The 15,000-nt window shown below is 35.9% G+C and overlaps 1 protein-coding gene and 1 pseudogene across 1 annotated transcript; one reads left to right on the top strand and one right to left on the bottom strand.

Moving 5' to 3' along the window:
- Positions 1 to 5,049: 5,049 nt before the first annotated feature.
- LOC119574408 (histone H2A) lies at positions 5,050 to 5,614 on the bottom strand. Its single transcript, XM_037921631.1, has one exon. The coding sequence runs from the start codon at positions 5,525 to 5,527 to the stop codon at positions 5,156 to 5,158; it is 372 nt and encodes a 123-aa protein (XP_037777559.1). The 5' UTR covers positions 5,528 to 5,614; the 3' UTR covers positions 5,050 to 5,155.
- A 53-nt stretch (positions 5,615 to 5,667) lies between these two features.
- LOC119574409 lies at positions 5,668 to 6,187 on the top strand (annotated as a pseudogene).
- Positions 6,188 to 15,000: the final 8,813 nt, after the last annotated feature.

Below are 15,000 nucleotides of genomic sequence, written 5' to 3'. Positions count from 1 at the left end.
ATTATTATGATTATTATGATTATTATTATCATTATTACTATTATTATTATTATTACTATTATTTTTATTATTATTATCATTTTTATTTTTATTATTATTATTATTATTATTATTATTATTATTGTTATTATTTTTTTTTCTTTTTTTATGATATTATTACTATTATAGTAATACTATTAATAATATTATTATATATTTAATAATAATATAAATATTAATATTATTAACAATATAATTAATAATTATTATTTTATTACTATTAATATTGATAATAATAATACGATTATTATTATGATTATTATTATTATGATTATTATTGTTATTATTATTATTATTATTTTTATTATTATTATTATTATTATTATTATTATTATTATTACTATTATTTTTATTATTATTATTGTTATTATTATTATTATTATCATTATTATTATTATTATTATTATTATTATTTTATTATTATTATTAGCATTATTATTATTATTATTATTATTATTATTATTATTATTATTATTATTATTATTTTTTCTTTTTTTATATTATTACTAGTAGAGTAATTCTATTAATAATATTATTATTATATTTAATAATAATATAAATAATAATATTATTAACAATATAATTAATAATTATTATTTTATTACTATTAATATATAGAAATTATTATTATGATTATTATTTTTATGATTATTATTATTATGATTATTATGATTATTATTATTATTATTACTATTATTATTATTATTATTATTATTATTATTATTATTATTATTATTATTATTATTATTATTATTATTATTATTATTATTATTATTATTATTATTATTGTTGTTGTTGTTGTTGTTGTTATTATAAATACTATTAATATGATTATTATTAATTTTCTTCTCGTTCTTATTGTTATTTTTCTTCTTACTCTTATTCTTATTCTTATTGCCACAGCGAAAAAGGACGAAGATTTGCATGCGTTATCATGTGGCCGTTGGTGAATGCCGGCCGTAGCCATCCGTTATCTCCCCTTAACCGTTCCTGTGTTCTCTGTTATCTCTCTTCTCGCACCAGGATTTGCGTGCGTTATCATGTGACCGTTGTAGGCCAGGCTGATAGTGACTGCACTATCTCTTCTCGCTCTTTTTATGAGTTTGAAATTTATTTTTATTACTAATAATATTAATAATATTATTATTATAATTAATAATAATATTATTATTAATAATAATTATATAAATAGTAATATTATTAACAATGGTGTTAATATTAATAATATTATTACTAATAATATTGATAATATTATTTTTATTATTATTATTATTATTATTATTATTATTATTTTATTATTATTATCATATTATTATTATTATTATTATTATTATGATTGTTATTATTATCATCATCATAATTATTATCATCGTTGTTGTTGTTGTTGTTGTTATTGTTATTGTTATTGTTATTAGTAGTAGTAGTAGTAGTAGTAGTAGTAGTATCCGTTATCATGCGACTGTTATAGGCCGATATCTCATTTGAATCGTTACTGCGATATCCTTTTGTTTTTCACAATATCTCGCTCTTTTTGTGGTTTTTCGTCAATTTTTATTTACGGTAATAAGGTTGATTTATATCAATATTATTCATTATATGTTTCTATTCGATTATTTCTCGTTCCATCTGGTTTATTTGTCTATCTTAATGAATGGTTTCATATTTTATTTGACATTTATTACAACAATCATGTTTGATCATTTTGGTAATTACTGTTTAGTATAATAATCATGTAATACGTATTTCATTAAAAGCATTTTGTTTGAAAATATTGTTCTTCGCACCAGTTTGTCTTCTGACAACAGCCAATGAGCGTTAAGTTGTGTTGCCTCGCAGCCAATGACAATCGAGTTTTCTTTCGTCGCAGCCAATGAGCGTCAAGTTCGCTCGCGTTGCAGCCAATCAGTGGCGCCTTTCGGAACTGTCATCGGAAACGGTGCCCCTCCCATCCATCCATCCATCCGTCCGCGTTCCCCATGCCCGCCTAGTCCTGCTTATCATTCACAGTTGGAGCGTTGGCGCGAGTGGTCTCTCTGTGTTGCTGTGCGTTATATATTTAGTGGACACATCCGAACGGGAGAAAATAATACATTGAAACGCAGTTTCCATGGAGATGGAATCTTTGCTTCAGTTAAGATAAGTACAAGTGCATTTTCTATACATTTATATAGCCATATAATGGATTAATTTCTATATTCAGTACTGTCGCCTCCTTCTTTTCATATTGAAAGCTAAGCATTTCCATGCATGGCTTTCACTTACCTTTTCTTTTTCGTTCGCTTCATAAATATCTATATATGTTTTCCCCATCCTTTTCTACTTTTCATCCTCGCACGTGACTCAGTTCTTATTAATTATTCACTCTTGTCTTGATCACTTTGTCTGTGTCTGTGTCTGTGTCTTTCCTCTCTCTCTCTCTCTCTCTTTCTCTCTTTCTTTCTGTCTGTGTCTTTGTCTCGTGTCTCTCTCTCTTTCTATGTCTGTGTCTTCGTCTCGCCTCTCTCTCTATGTCTGTCTGTGTCTTTGTCTCGTTTCTCTTTCTCTCTTTCTGTGTCTTTGTCTGTCTGTGTGCGTCTCTCTCTTTCTCTCTGTCTCTGTCTCTTATCATTTATACGAATAATGAAAGCAAAAACGTGTCGTGCGTGTCATTGGCGCTGTATCCACCGTTCGGTATGCCCCCATTCCCAACCCTGATGTCAACCGCGCCAAATCATTCGAACCAGAAGTTCCTCTGCATGATGGATCAGGTAAGTAATAACAAGCCGCAGTTTAATAAGTAGTTACTATGTAGGTATGAATATATTTGTTTGATGTGTTTACAGTAGTGTATGTGAGACAAGGAGTGTGTTGTAGGGGGTCCTTGTCCATCTCCTCTCCTCTCCTCCCTCTCCTCTCCTCTCCTCTCCTCTCCTCTCCTCTCCTCTCCTCTCCTCTCCCCTCTTCTTCCCTTCCCTCTTCTTCCTTCCTCCTCCCTTCTCTTTTCCCTCCTCTTCTATCCTCTTCCTCCTCTCCTCTTCTATCCTCTCCTGTTCCCTTTCCCCTCCTCTCCCTTGAGCATATTATTTATGCTTTGATTTTTAATTTATTTATTGTTATTTGTAAGATATTTATTGATAGACTATTAAAGTTTTAAACACTATAATATTTCTATTGAACTAATACCGTTAATGAACTTAGCTGTTGACGCGGCAGATAATTTAAAATAATCTATCAATTAATCAATCCTTCTCCCTTCTCTTCCCTCATCTTTCCTCCTCTTCCTTCCTCTTCCCTTATCTTCCCTCCTCCTCCTCCCCCCTCTTCTCTTCTTTCTCTCCTCTTCCCTTCCCTCCTCTTCCCTCCTCCTCCCTCCTCTTCTCTTCCCTTCTCTCCTCTTCCCTCATCTCCCATTCCCTTTTCCCTTCCCTTTTCTCCCCTTTTCCCCCCCCTCCTCTTCCCCTTTCCCCTTTCCCCTTTCTCCTTTCCCTCCTCTCCCCTTCCCCCCTTCCCATTTTCCTCTCCCTTTTTCCCTTCCCCTTTTCTCCCCTTCCCTTCTCTCCCCTTCCCTTTCTCCCCTTCCCTTCCCTCCTCTTCCCCTTTCCCTCCTCCCCATTCCTTCCCCTTTTCTCCTCTTCCCTTATCCCTCTTTTCTTCTTTCCCTTCCCTTCGTTTTTCCCTTTGTTTTCCCCCCCTCCTTTCTCTTTCCCCCGTTTTCCCTTTGTTTTCCCTTCCCTCCCCTTCTCTTCTCTTCTCTTCTCTTCTCTTTCTTCTCTTCTCTTCTCTTCTCTTCTCTTCTTTCTCTTCTCTTCTCTTTCTTCACCCTTCTATCCCCCATCTTCTATCTTCTTCTATCCCCTCCTTTCCCCTCCACTTCTATCTTCTTCTATCCTATCCTCTCATCTTCTCTCCTATTTTCTTCTATCCTCTCACTTCTCTCCCATTTTTTTTATCCTCCATTTTCTCCTATTTTTTTCTATCCTCTCATCTTCTGTCTTCTATCCAATATATCCTCTCTTCTATCTTTATCCCTATATCCTATTTCTATCTTCTTCAATATATCCCCTCACTCTATTTCTATCCCCATTTCCTCTATCTTCTATCCTATCATCTTTTTCTTTTCTATCCTCTTCTATTTTCTTCTACCCATCCTCCTATCTTTTTCAATCCCCTTTTTACCTCTCTCTTCTATCTTTATCCACATCTATCCTCTATCTTCTATCCTATCCTTTCTATCTTTTCTATCCTTTCTATCCTCTCATCTTCATCTTTTTATCCTTTTCTATCCTTCTCTTTTTATCCACATCTTCCTTTATCTTCTACCTATCCTCTTCATCTTTTTTTTCCTCTTCTATCCTCTCTCTTCTTTTTTTTATCCTTCTACCTCTCATCTTCTTCTTTTATCCCATCTATTTTCACCTTCTATCCATCCTTTCATCTTTTTTATCCTCTTTATCTCTATCTTTATCCCACCCCTTCTTCTTTTTTTATCCTCTTCTATTTTCTTCTATCTTTTTTTTCTCTTCTATCTCTCATTTCTATCTTTTATCCAATCATCCCCCATCTTCAAAATATATATATATATATGAAAATACATACATATGTGTGTGTATATATTAGTCATATATAGATAATATATGTGTATACATTTTTTCATATATATGTGTATATATACACATACATATGTTATATGTATATGTATGTGTGTGTATATATAGAGATCTTGACACAAGTATACATGTAGATGTATGAGGTGCAGTCAGGTAAGACATGTGTGCAACAAATTGCCTTACAGTGGCCTTTACATATACCCAAAATGTAATGGTTATATGGGGTCTTGTGATTGTATGTATATATGTATGTATGTATGTATGTTTGATGTGTGAAATCAATTGAATGTGTTTCGTCTCTAACTTAATGTAATCCATTTGCTCTTAAACATGATGCGTTTGTGTCTGTAATCGTATATGAATAGATGTACATTTATTGCTACTAATATCAAGTCATAAATACAAAATGTATGGGTGTGTGTTATGAGTATGGCATTTATTATTATAATAGATTTGTCAATTTTCTCATTAGGAAGATGCTGTGGCTCCTAAAGGAGCCGATGTTGAGATGGGACAACCAAGAAAAATGTTTATTTCTTCTCGGTCTTCTTGGGGAGGAGCACAGCCTGGATGTTAGGCAGAACACCACCCTGGGCAATGGTGACGCCAGACAGCAGCTTGTTGAGCTCTTCATCGTTACGGATGGCAAGCTGCAAGTGACGGGGGATGATACGGGTCTTCTTGTTGTCACGAGCGGCGTTACCTGCCAATTCCAGGACCTCAGCGGCCAGGTATTCCATGACGGCAGCCAGGTACACGGGGGCACCAGCTCCCACACGCTCGGCGTAGTTGCCCTTACGCAGAAGGCGGTGAATTCTGCCAACAGGGAACTGAAGGCCGGCCCTGCTGGAGCGGGACTTTGACTTGCCCTTTACCTTACCACCCTTACCACGACCAGACATGATGTTTGCTTGTTAGGTACTTTATAAACCTTATCGCTGTTTGTCGAGCTTAGCTTTTATAGGCGGCCCCGGTTGACTGAGTCAGATTGCGACGGCTGGCATGTGGAACGGACCTCAGATGAGCCAGTAGTCGTGGTCCTGTACGCGGAGGCTGGCATGCGCGTCGAACAATAAAAGGAAAAAGTGAGTGGGGAGCTTCATTCTTCGTGCCGTAAGTACGATTGACATCATGCCACCCAAAACTTCCGGAAAGGCTGCAAGAAGGCCGGTAAGGCCCAAAAGTCTATCACCAAGGGTGATAAGAAGAAGAAGCGCAGGAGGAAGGAGAGCTACAGCATCTACATCTACAAGGTGCTCAAGCAGGTCCACCCTGACACTGGTATCTCCTCCAAGGCCATGTCTATCATGAACTCTTTCGTGAATGACATTTTTGAACGCATTGCAGCTGAGGCTTCCCGCCTTGCACACTACAACAAGCGTTCCACCATCACAGCCGGGAGATTCAGACCGCTGTCAGGTTGTTGCTGCCCGGAGAACTGGCTAAGCACGCCGTTAGTGAGGGAACTAAGGCCGTCACCAAGTACACTTCTTCCAAGTAAATCTCTAGGTTGCATGATTTACTTGCCTCCTAGAACAACATCGGCTCCTTTAGGAGCCACAGATCGTGATAAAGCAGATATACAATGACGTTAGTAACCCAATTGCCACCACTACCTTTCCTGCTAGTACTAGTACTATAGTAGTAGTATTAGTACTACTACTACTACTACTACTACTACTACTACTACTACTGCTTACTACTGCTGCCACCACTACATTCTGTTCTAGAAGTTCATGTATTATTGCCAACATTGTGATAATTAATTATACTCCTATTACTACCACTACCATTACTGTCCTATAAGTTTATTTATTATTACCAACTTTGTGATAATTATAGTACTACTACTACCATTACTGTCCTACATGTTATTATTATCAACATTGTGATAATCATACATACTAGTACCAGTACCATTACTGTCCTATAAGTTCATTTATTCTTACCAACATTGTGATAATCATAGTCTCAATAAGAATAATGACACTATCCATATCAATGGTATTAGAAAGAAAAACACATTTCCCGCCTATTCAAGGAATGTGCAAATCAGGATAGTAGTTCACTAGGGCCTACTACTACTACTACTACAACTACTCCTCCTACTCCTGGTATATTTATTTATTATTTAGTGATAGACCTTGGATCATGGCATTTGTTTATTCTGTTACTCAAAGTGAGTCATAAGATAATGTTTAGTGTTAGGTGGTCTGATTGCAATAATATAATATATATATATGTATATGATATAGGAATGAGAGAGTGTATGTGTGTGTGTGTATGTATATATATATACAGTATTTATATATATATATATACAATATAATATACATATAATGAGAGAGAGAGTGTGTGTGTATATATATATACAGTATACACACACACACACACACAATATATATAATATATATACAATGAGAGAGAGAGTGTGTATATATACAGTATTTTCAAACAATATATATATATATATATATATATATATATATATAATATACATATATATACATATATACGCAATATAATATCCGTATAATGAGAGAGAGAGAGAGAGTGTGTGTGTGTATGTGTATATATATATATATACAGTATTTATATACAAATATATATAATATATTGTGTTGTGTGTGGTGTGTGTGTGTGTGGTGTGTGTGTGTTGTGTGTGTCTGTCTATATATACATATATATACACAATAGGATATATATACAATGAGAGAGAGAGTGTGTATGTGTGTGTGTGTATATATATACAATATATATGTATACATGTATATATGTGTATATATATGTATACATTATATATATATATATATATATATATATATATATTATATGAGAGAGAGGGAGTGTATGTGTGTGTATATATATATATATATATATATACGCAATATAATATATATTATATATATATATAATGAGAGAGAGTGTGTATGTGTGTGTATATATATATGTGTGTATATATATGTATATATATGTATACATGTATATATGTATATATATATATATATATATAGATAGATAGATATGTATGTATGTATATTATATGAGAGAGAGGAAGTGTATGTGTGTGTATATATATACAGTATAATATACAAATATATTATATTAAATATATATATAATATATATATGTGTGTGTGTGTGTGTGATTATATATATATATATATATATATAGATATATATATATATAATTACAAGGAGAGAGAGAGAGTATATATCTTAGTATTTAATACAATAATATATATATATATATACTATACACACACACATAGTGATATAATACAATGAGAGAACAGAGAGATAGTGTATGTGTATATAGATACAATATATATATGTATGTATGTATATATTATATGAAAGAGAGGCTGTGTATGTGTGTGGCCGTAGCAGTGATGTAACATTTGTATGTCTAGGTGCTTAGCAAACATTATATAGGCCCGTTTGTACATATGCTTACACTATTATTATTCTTGCCGTCTGTGTCATTGTACACCATTTGATATGACTTGTCTGTATTTCATCTCATGAGAATTAATTTTAGGCCCTGGAAAAGTGCAGAGGATAATGTTTTGTGTTGCAGGTATGCAATTCAAAACCTTATGCGCGCTCTCCGCGGATACGCGCAAGCAAGTTGGATGTCCTTAGGCATGATTGTGACTCTCTGGCGTGGATAGCGCACAGGTGGTGTCCTCAAAGAGGCCGACCAGGTAAGCCTCGGAAATGATTCCTGCAGAGCCATCGACAGCAGAGGACTGGAAGCGGAGGTCAGTCTTGAAAGTCCTGGGCAATCTCGCGAACGAGACGCTGGAAGGGCAGCGTGCGGATGAGGATCTCAGTTGCTTCTCTGAGTTAACGACGGATCTCACGGAGGGCAACCGGTTCCAGGCTGTAAACTGATGGGGGCTTCTTGACACCTCCGGTAGGCAGGGGCAGACTTACGTGCTGCCTTGGTGGCCCCAACTGTGGGGGGGCCTGGACTCGGTTAGACTTACGTGCAGTCTGCTTGGTACGTGCCATTTTTTGAGAGTTTGTATCTAAAATAGGGATATGAAACGCGCTCACGCTCAAGACGTCAATTTATAGGAGAGCTGAGCGGGACTGCCGAGTCGCGTTTGTGGCTGCGAGAGTGGGCTTAATCCCGCCTATTTATGCTGCTGGGTAAATAGGCCGGAGATACGGCACCTGTGAGGTCCTGTAACGCGGCTCCGACTCCATGTTGGATTTCCAAGTGGATTGTGTGAAGCAAGGCTATGGCCAAATCATGCAAGCCTTGTGCGCGTGAGCCTTGTCGATAACAAGGCTTAGCAGAGGTTGTATTGCAGATGCGGTCAGTAAGTAAGATAAGCGCTCAGCTGAGTGGGCCGCCTCGCCGCTACGCAGACGGGGGCCCGCGGTAGCCTTACTCGCTCCGCACACCGAATTTTATCTGGCTGGACTCGGAGCAAGACAATCGTACTCAACATGACAGGACGAGGCAAGGCGGGAAAGGGATCGGAAAGGGTGGCGCCAAGCGTCATCGCAATGTGTTGTCGTGATAAACATTCAGGGTATCACCAACCAAGCCTGCAATTCAGTCGTCTTGCTTCGCGTGGAGGTGTCAAGGCGTATCTCTGGTCTCATATACGAAAGAAAACCGTGGGGGTTTCCTCAAGGTGTTCCTCGAGGAACGTGAATCCCGTGACGACCGCACCTACACCCCAGCACGCCAAGAGGAAGACCGTCACCCGCCATGGAACGTCGTCTACGCCCTCACGCGCCAGGACGAACCCTGTACGGTTCGGAGGTTAAACGTTTTCACCGTCAACTATTAACACCAAACAAAACAACCCCCACCAAACCAAAAAAACCTTGGACCTATCTTAGGTCCTACAAATACTCTATAAAGAGGAATAAATTGACAGCTTCCTGCTTGCTCGTTACACGCGTCAAAAACAAAACCCAAAAATAATCCCAAAAAACTTGGGCGAGTCCCACAGTGTAAAATATGTTTTGCTAGCACACTATGTTGTTATTGTTATTATTATTTATTATTCCACTATTAAACATGTAAGGTGGGATGGTTATAGTACTTATTAGTTATAATTAAGCTTGATAACCAAAATCATGCATAAGCAAGCAAGCAAGCAAGCAACAAAACAATTCAGCCTGTAACATGTTGGTAAACATGAGTCCCCAGTGTTGCGATTACAAAATACTGTTTTTTATTGCTTTTGGTTATCAGTATCATTATTAAGCTTGTAGATTTGATTATGTCATTAAAAGTGGTATGCGTTAGAGTAAAGTATTAGGAATGTAAGCTTGATAACCAACATCATGCATGAGCCAGCAAGCAAGCAAGCAAAGCAAACAACCAAACAAAAGGAACGCACACACACACACAAACAACCTGGTTGTAAATGTTGGTATACTGCTGTGAGGGAAGTGATGAGGAGTCTATTATTATTGAGTAGTCATTGTTTTGCCTTGAGGAGACGGAAATAACATTGAAATGTAACATTATTCTCCTGTATTTGTTTGCATCAGCATTATTTCCTTCTCGAGTCTATTGGTCTTGGAGTGTCGCGTTATTCCATGATCCATGTATACCGCAGGCCGTCTTGTGAGAAGAAAGAGTAAAGTTAGATATAAGGTCAGTGTTTTGATAAATGGCTGACCAGTTTCATTTGGTGGACTTGAGTGCATTGGGGCAGTATATTTGAAAAGCGTTGTAAGCCACAAGTTAGGTATCTTCCTAAGGGTATTTAGACACGTGTGGCTGCTCAAGTGTATTATATGCAATGCATGAGGTGTGTTTGAGTTTGCTTCTTAATACCCAAGCCCCTGTAGTGAAAGGAAATGAGACACGGAGGAGAGGGGTTGAACCACAGGTCAGCAAGATTGCTATACGAGATCGCTGCCGCTGCTACAGAAAGACACACCGAGGAAAGGAGAAAGATCCACAGAAGGAAGGAAGAAAGAAAAAGGACGTCACACAGAGGAAGGGAGAAAAAGGACACACAGAGCAAAGTAAAACAATTAATGCAAGCTACTCCTTCGAGTCACCACAGACACCAGTACAGAACACCTACGTCTCTGTCAAATAGATCAAATAGATACTCTACCTACTACCTATTAACATAACCCACCGTAGGAATACAACATACAACTACATACATACATACATACATAGATTGCATAATTGTACGGCCCAAACATCGAGTCTGCTGGCGGTGGGTGTGTATGTATGTAGTAACCCAACATTGGAAAGGTAAAACCAAAAAAAAAAACAAAAGAAAAAAAAAAGCCAGGCTTATACTCACATTGACCGCTTACAACTGCTATTATTATATTTCCCACCTACAAACACAGATAAGCAAACAAACACACAAACAAAACACGAATGAAAAGAATGGACCTCTTCGAGGGCACGAAGACACACACACACAGCAGCCACACAAACTACAATCATGCACAAGATCATAAACAAGCTTGTTGACATTAACGAACAAGATTTTCACACAATAGCACACATGATTGCAACACCAACTCTACCAGCCAGCACTCATTATTCATTCATTCATTCATTCTTCCAGCATCATAGGCGAGCGACGGGAACACAAAGACCACTTACACCTTTAACCCACCCTTTTTTTTTTTCGCACAACAAACCAACCATTACGTATGCGGGGAAATGCACTTATCATATATTTACATTCTACACTCAACACAAATCACACACTCAACAATTGACACATTCACACACTCGCATACTCAATCGCTCATACGAGCACATCCTCGCACTCAATCATACATTCACCATGTCAGTCCCACTCACGCAATCATTCACATCACACGCTAACTCATCACACAAGCACATTTACCACACACCTCACTCATCACACAAGCACATCCACACAAGAACATTTCACTCATTCACACAAGCACATTCACTATACACAACAAGCACATTCACACATATCACTCATCCACAACAAGCACATTCACACACACAAACCTCACACTCAGTCATACCATAACACATTCACACATCGCATTACTCAATCATGATACCAGCATACTTCAACCATACATACAATCCCCCCAATCAATCTATCACACACTCACATGCCAACCACAAATCACATACTCAAACAACATTCACAAACAGGCACAATGGGAACAAGGAAAAACTAACCAACTCCACTAACTAACTAAACACGTAGGCACTAAGGACACGGACACACAACTACACAAAACATCAAAATTCAGAAAAGAGGGGGGGGGGGGAGAGAGGAGAGAGAGAGAGACCAGCATATTCAAAATCAACACAGCAGCAAAAAAACAATGCAAAACAAACTATCTAAAAAAAAAAAAAAAAAAAAAAAAAAAAAAAAACAATCAATCAAATCAATCCAATCCATTTCATTTCTATTTACTTACTTTTGCTTTGTCTCGGGGAGACCTAAACGCCCAAGCCTCGGACAATACCAAGGGAAATGGAACTCTATGCACACTGTCACACACCAAATTGCCTTAAACCACTGCTAAACCATCACACACCACCGAACTTGCTGTTTGCAAGACTAGTTTGACGGAAGACAGTTCAAAGTACCACCAATGATGAATGGTCGGTACGTCCGTAAACATAAACACTTTGAATTAGTGTAGCCTAGCAATATATAAGACAAATCTTACTGTACTAGATCAAATAACTGAATGTTTTAAAGATATTCACAACAAGCAAACTAGATTATTAAGTGTCGATAAATTAAAGGGTCATCATCGTGAACGATCAAATATAAGGGCGATGTGGAAACCCTTTTCAAATAGATTGAATCGCTTTCGCTTTATTTTATTTTTATTTTTTTATCAATATTATACGTATATTGTTATATGGCGTTTTTTAGTTGTTGTAATTATTATAATATTCTTTCTAAAAAGTAATCATATACAATATTCTTCTTGGATTTTTCTTAATTTTGGTAATCCCTTACTTTACCCCAAGCGAAAGTATACAAATACATAAACTTTCGTAAATATTTAACTAGGGAATTTTATTATGAAAACCTCATATTCAGTAGGTTTCTTAGTGACATAATGATGTCAATAAAGAGAAACTACTGCCATGTTATCTCTCTTCCTTGTAATAACATACATTATAGCATATATCTATCTATCGACGATCGATCGATCATCTATGTAAAAACATAATCTATGCATGCCATCCTCATATACAATTGAAGTAATGCGGTGACTTCATGTGCATACCTCTTACCCTTATATTTAGTTGTATATCATAATGACCACATATTTGGTAGTTATTATTACTGAGCATGGATATAAAGTCTATGTATACCACATAGACACTCAAACATTATTTACACCTCGAATTGCCTATTATCGGTTTCTGACACCTACACACACTGATATAAAAAACATATAGAGCAGAGGACGGACAGACAGATATATATACATACAGTTAATGTATATATGGCCATGTATACATAATATACACCCATAACACACACAGCACATATATGATACATATACACACACAAACAGAAACTGATTAGGACACATGTGACAGCATGTTATGTTGACAAGCAAACACGCTATAGAGACTTGTTCGCTCACGGCGTTCAGTTCTTACGCGCTAAATCAAGTAAGATATGATTTATAATACTAGTGTATTAACTCAAAATAAAGAAAAAAATACACTTTTCATTAAAAAATATAACCTGTATAACTATGAAAGTAACAACAATAAGTAAATTTGAGGTTAAGATAATAGAAAGTCATTATAAAGACTTGGATTTATCGGTGTGTCGGGATATTAAGGATGGAGTATTTTAAATAAGAAAATACTGTAAAGGTACAAAATAAACAAGATTTCAATTCCACCTGGTGCTTGCTTATTGGTAGAGAGACTGATGCCAGGAATAAAAAAAAAAATACTATATATATATATATATTATATATATATAGATATGATATAGATAATGATAATAATAAATCATAATCATAATAATAATAAAATAATAATAATAATAAAATGATAATAATAATTAATAAAATAATAATAATAATAATAATAATAATATATAATAATAAAGATTTACAGCAGCCGGTCCGTATGGCAACACAAACACCGTTTTCGGGATCTCCTTCACTCGCGGGAATAAAATGTTTGTGCCCTGGGCTTCGGCGAAGTGAAGGCGACCGAAGTTCACGTTGCAGTAGAAGGCAGAGATTGCAAGGGAGCTCCTAGCAACATATAATAAGGTTCTTTCCATAGTCTATAACGAATATACAGCGGCAAAAGTCGCCACGCCGCGCCTCCGACAGGAGTGTGTTGCCACCCGAGGTCATCAATTGCCGATATGAGGATAATATCCGAGGATATTAAGTGGAGTATGTATATGTTATATGTAGCATGCATATATTGTATGCATAATGTAAGTAATTTCAGTGGTGAGTATGTAGTATGCATGTATGTATGTATGTATGTATGTATGTGGTATGTATGTGTATGTATGTATGTACATTTATGTGTGTGTGGGTGAGTATGTGTGTCGTTGTGTGGCTGTGGTTTACGTATGATATATATATATATATATATGAAGTATCTAATTTCATATATATGCTATATGTAGTTTAACCTATTAGAAACTTGACCTATTCTATCACATCCTTGTATTATGTCTGTGTAGAAGCCTGTCTGTATGGTTACACTGTTGCGACCTAAACTAAAATAAGCAAACCAAACCTAAACTATCATATCCTATCCTATCATTTGTCAGTTTTCTATGTATGTATGTAAGTATGATGTAGTATGCCTGTATGTATGTGTAGTATGTATGTATGTATGTATGTATGCCTGGATGTATGTAGTATGTAGTATGTATTATGTATGATGTATGTATGTAACTAAACCTAAACCCAACCTAGCATAACCAACCTATCATATCATAGCCTATCCTATCCTATCCTATCCTATCCTATTTTTTTTATCCTATTCTATCCTTGTAAATATATATTGTGTACATACCTGATGTATGTTTACACTTATGCCAACCTAAACCTAAAATAAGCAAACCTAAATAACCTATCCTATCCTATCTATCCTATCTAATATTGTATGTGTATAGTATGTATGTATGCCTTGCGTGTATTTTTAACAGGTTTTGAACTCTAACATAGCTTCACGTAATCTAACGTAAATTACTAACCTAGCTAACCTAATATCCCTAACCATCCTTATCAAATCCTATCCTATCCTGTCCTATCCCATCTATTCCTATCCTGTCTGTCTTGTAAAAATGGAGTGTACATACCTGTATGTATGTTTACACTTATGCAACCCTAAAAGTTAAAATAAGCAAACCTAAACACCTATC

Source organism: Penaeus monodon, chromosome 6 (genome assembly GCF_015228065.2).
Source record: "Penaeus monodon isolate SGIC_2016 chromosome 6, NSTDA_Pmon_1, whole genome shotgun sequence".
Lineage (NCBI taxonomy): Eukaryota > Metazoa > Arthropoda > Malacostraca > Decapoda > Penaeidae > Penaeus > Penaeus monodon.
This window is presented reverse-complemented; position numbering and strand designations above follow the sequence as displayed.

Excerpts from the sequence above, each read along its gene's own strand:
- LOC119574408 (XM_037921631.1), bottom strand. The coding sequence starts at position 5,527 with ATGTCTGGTCGTGGTAAGGGTGGTAAGGTAAAGGGCAAGTCAAAGTCC.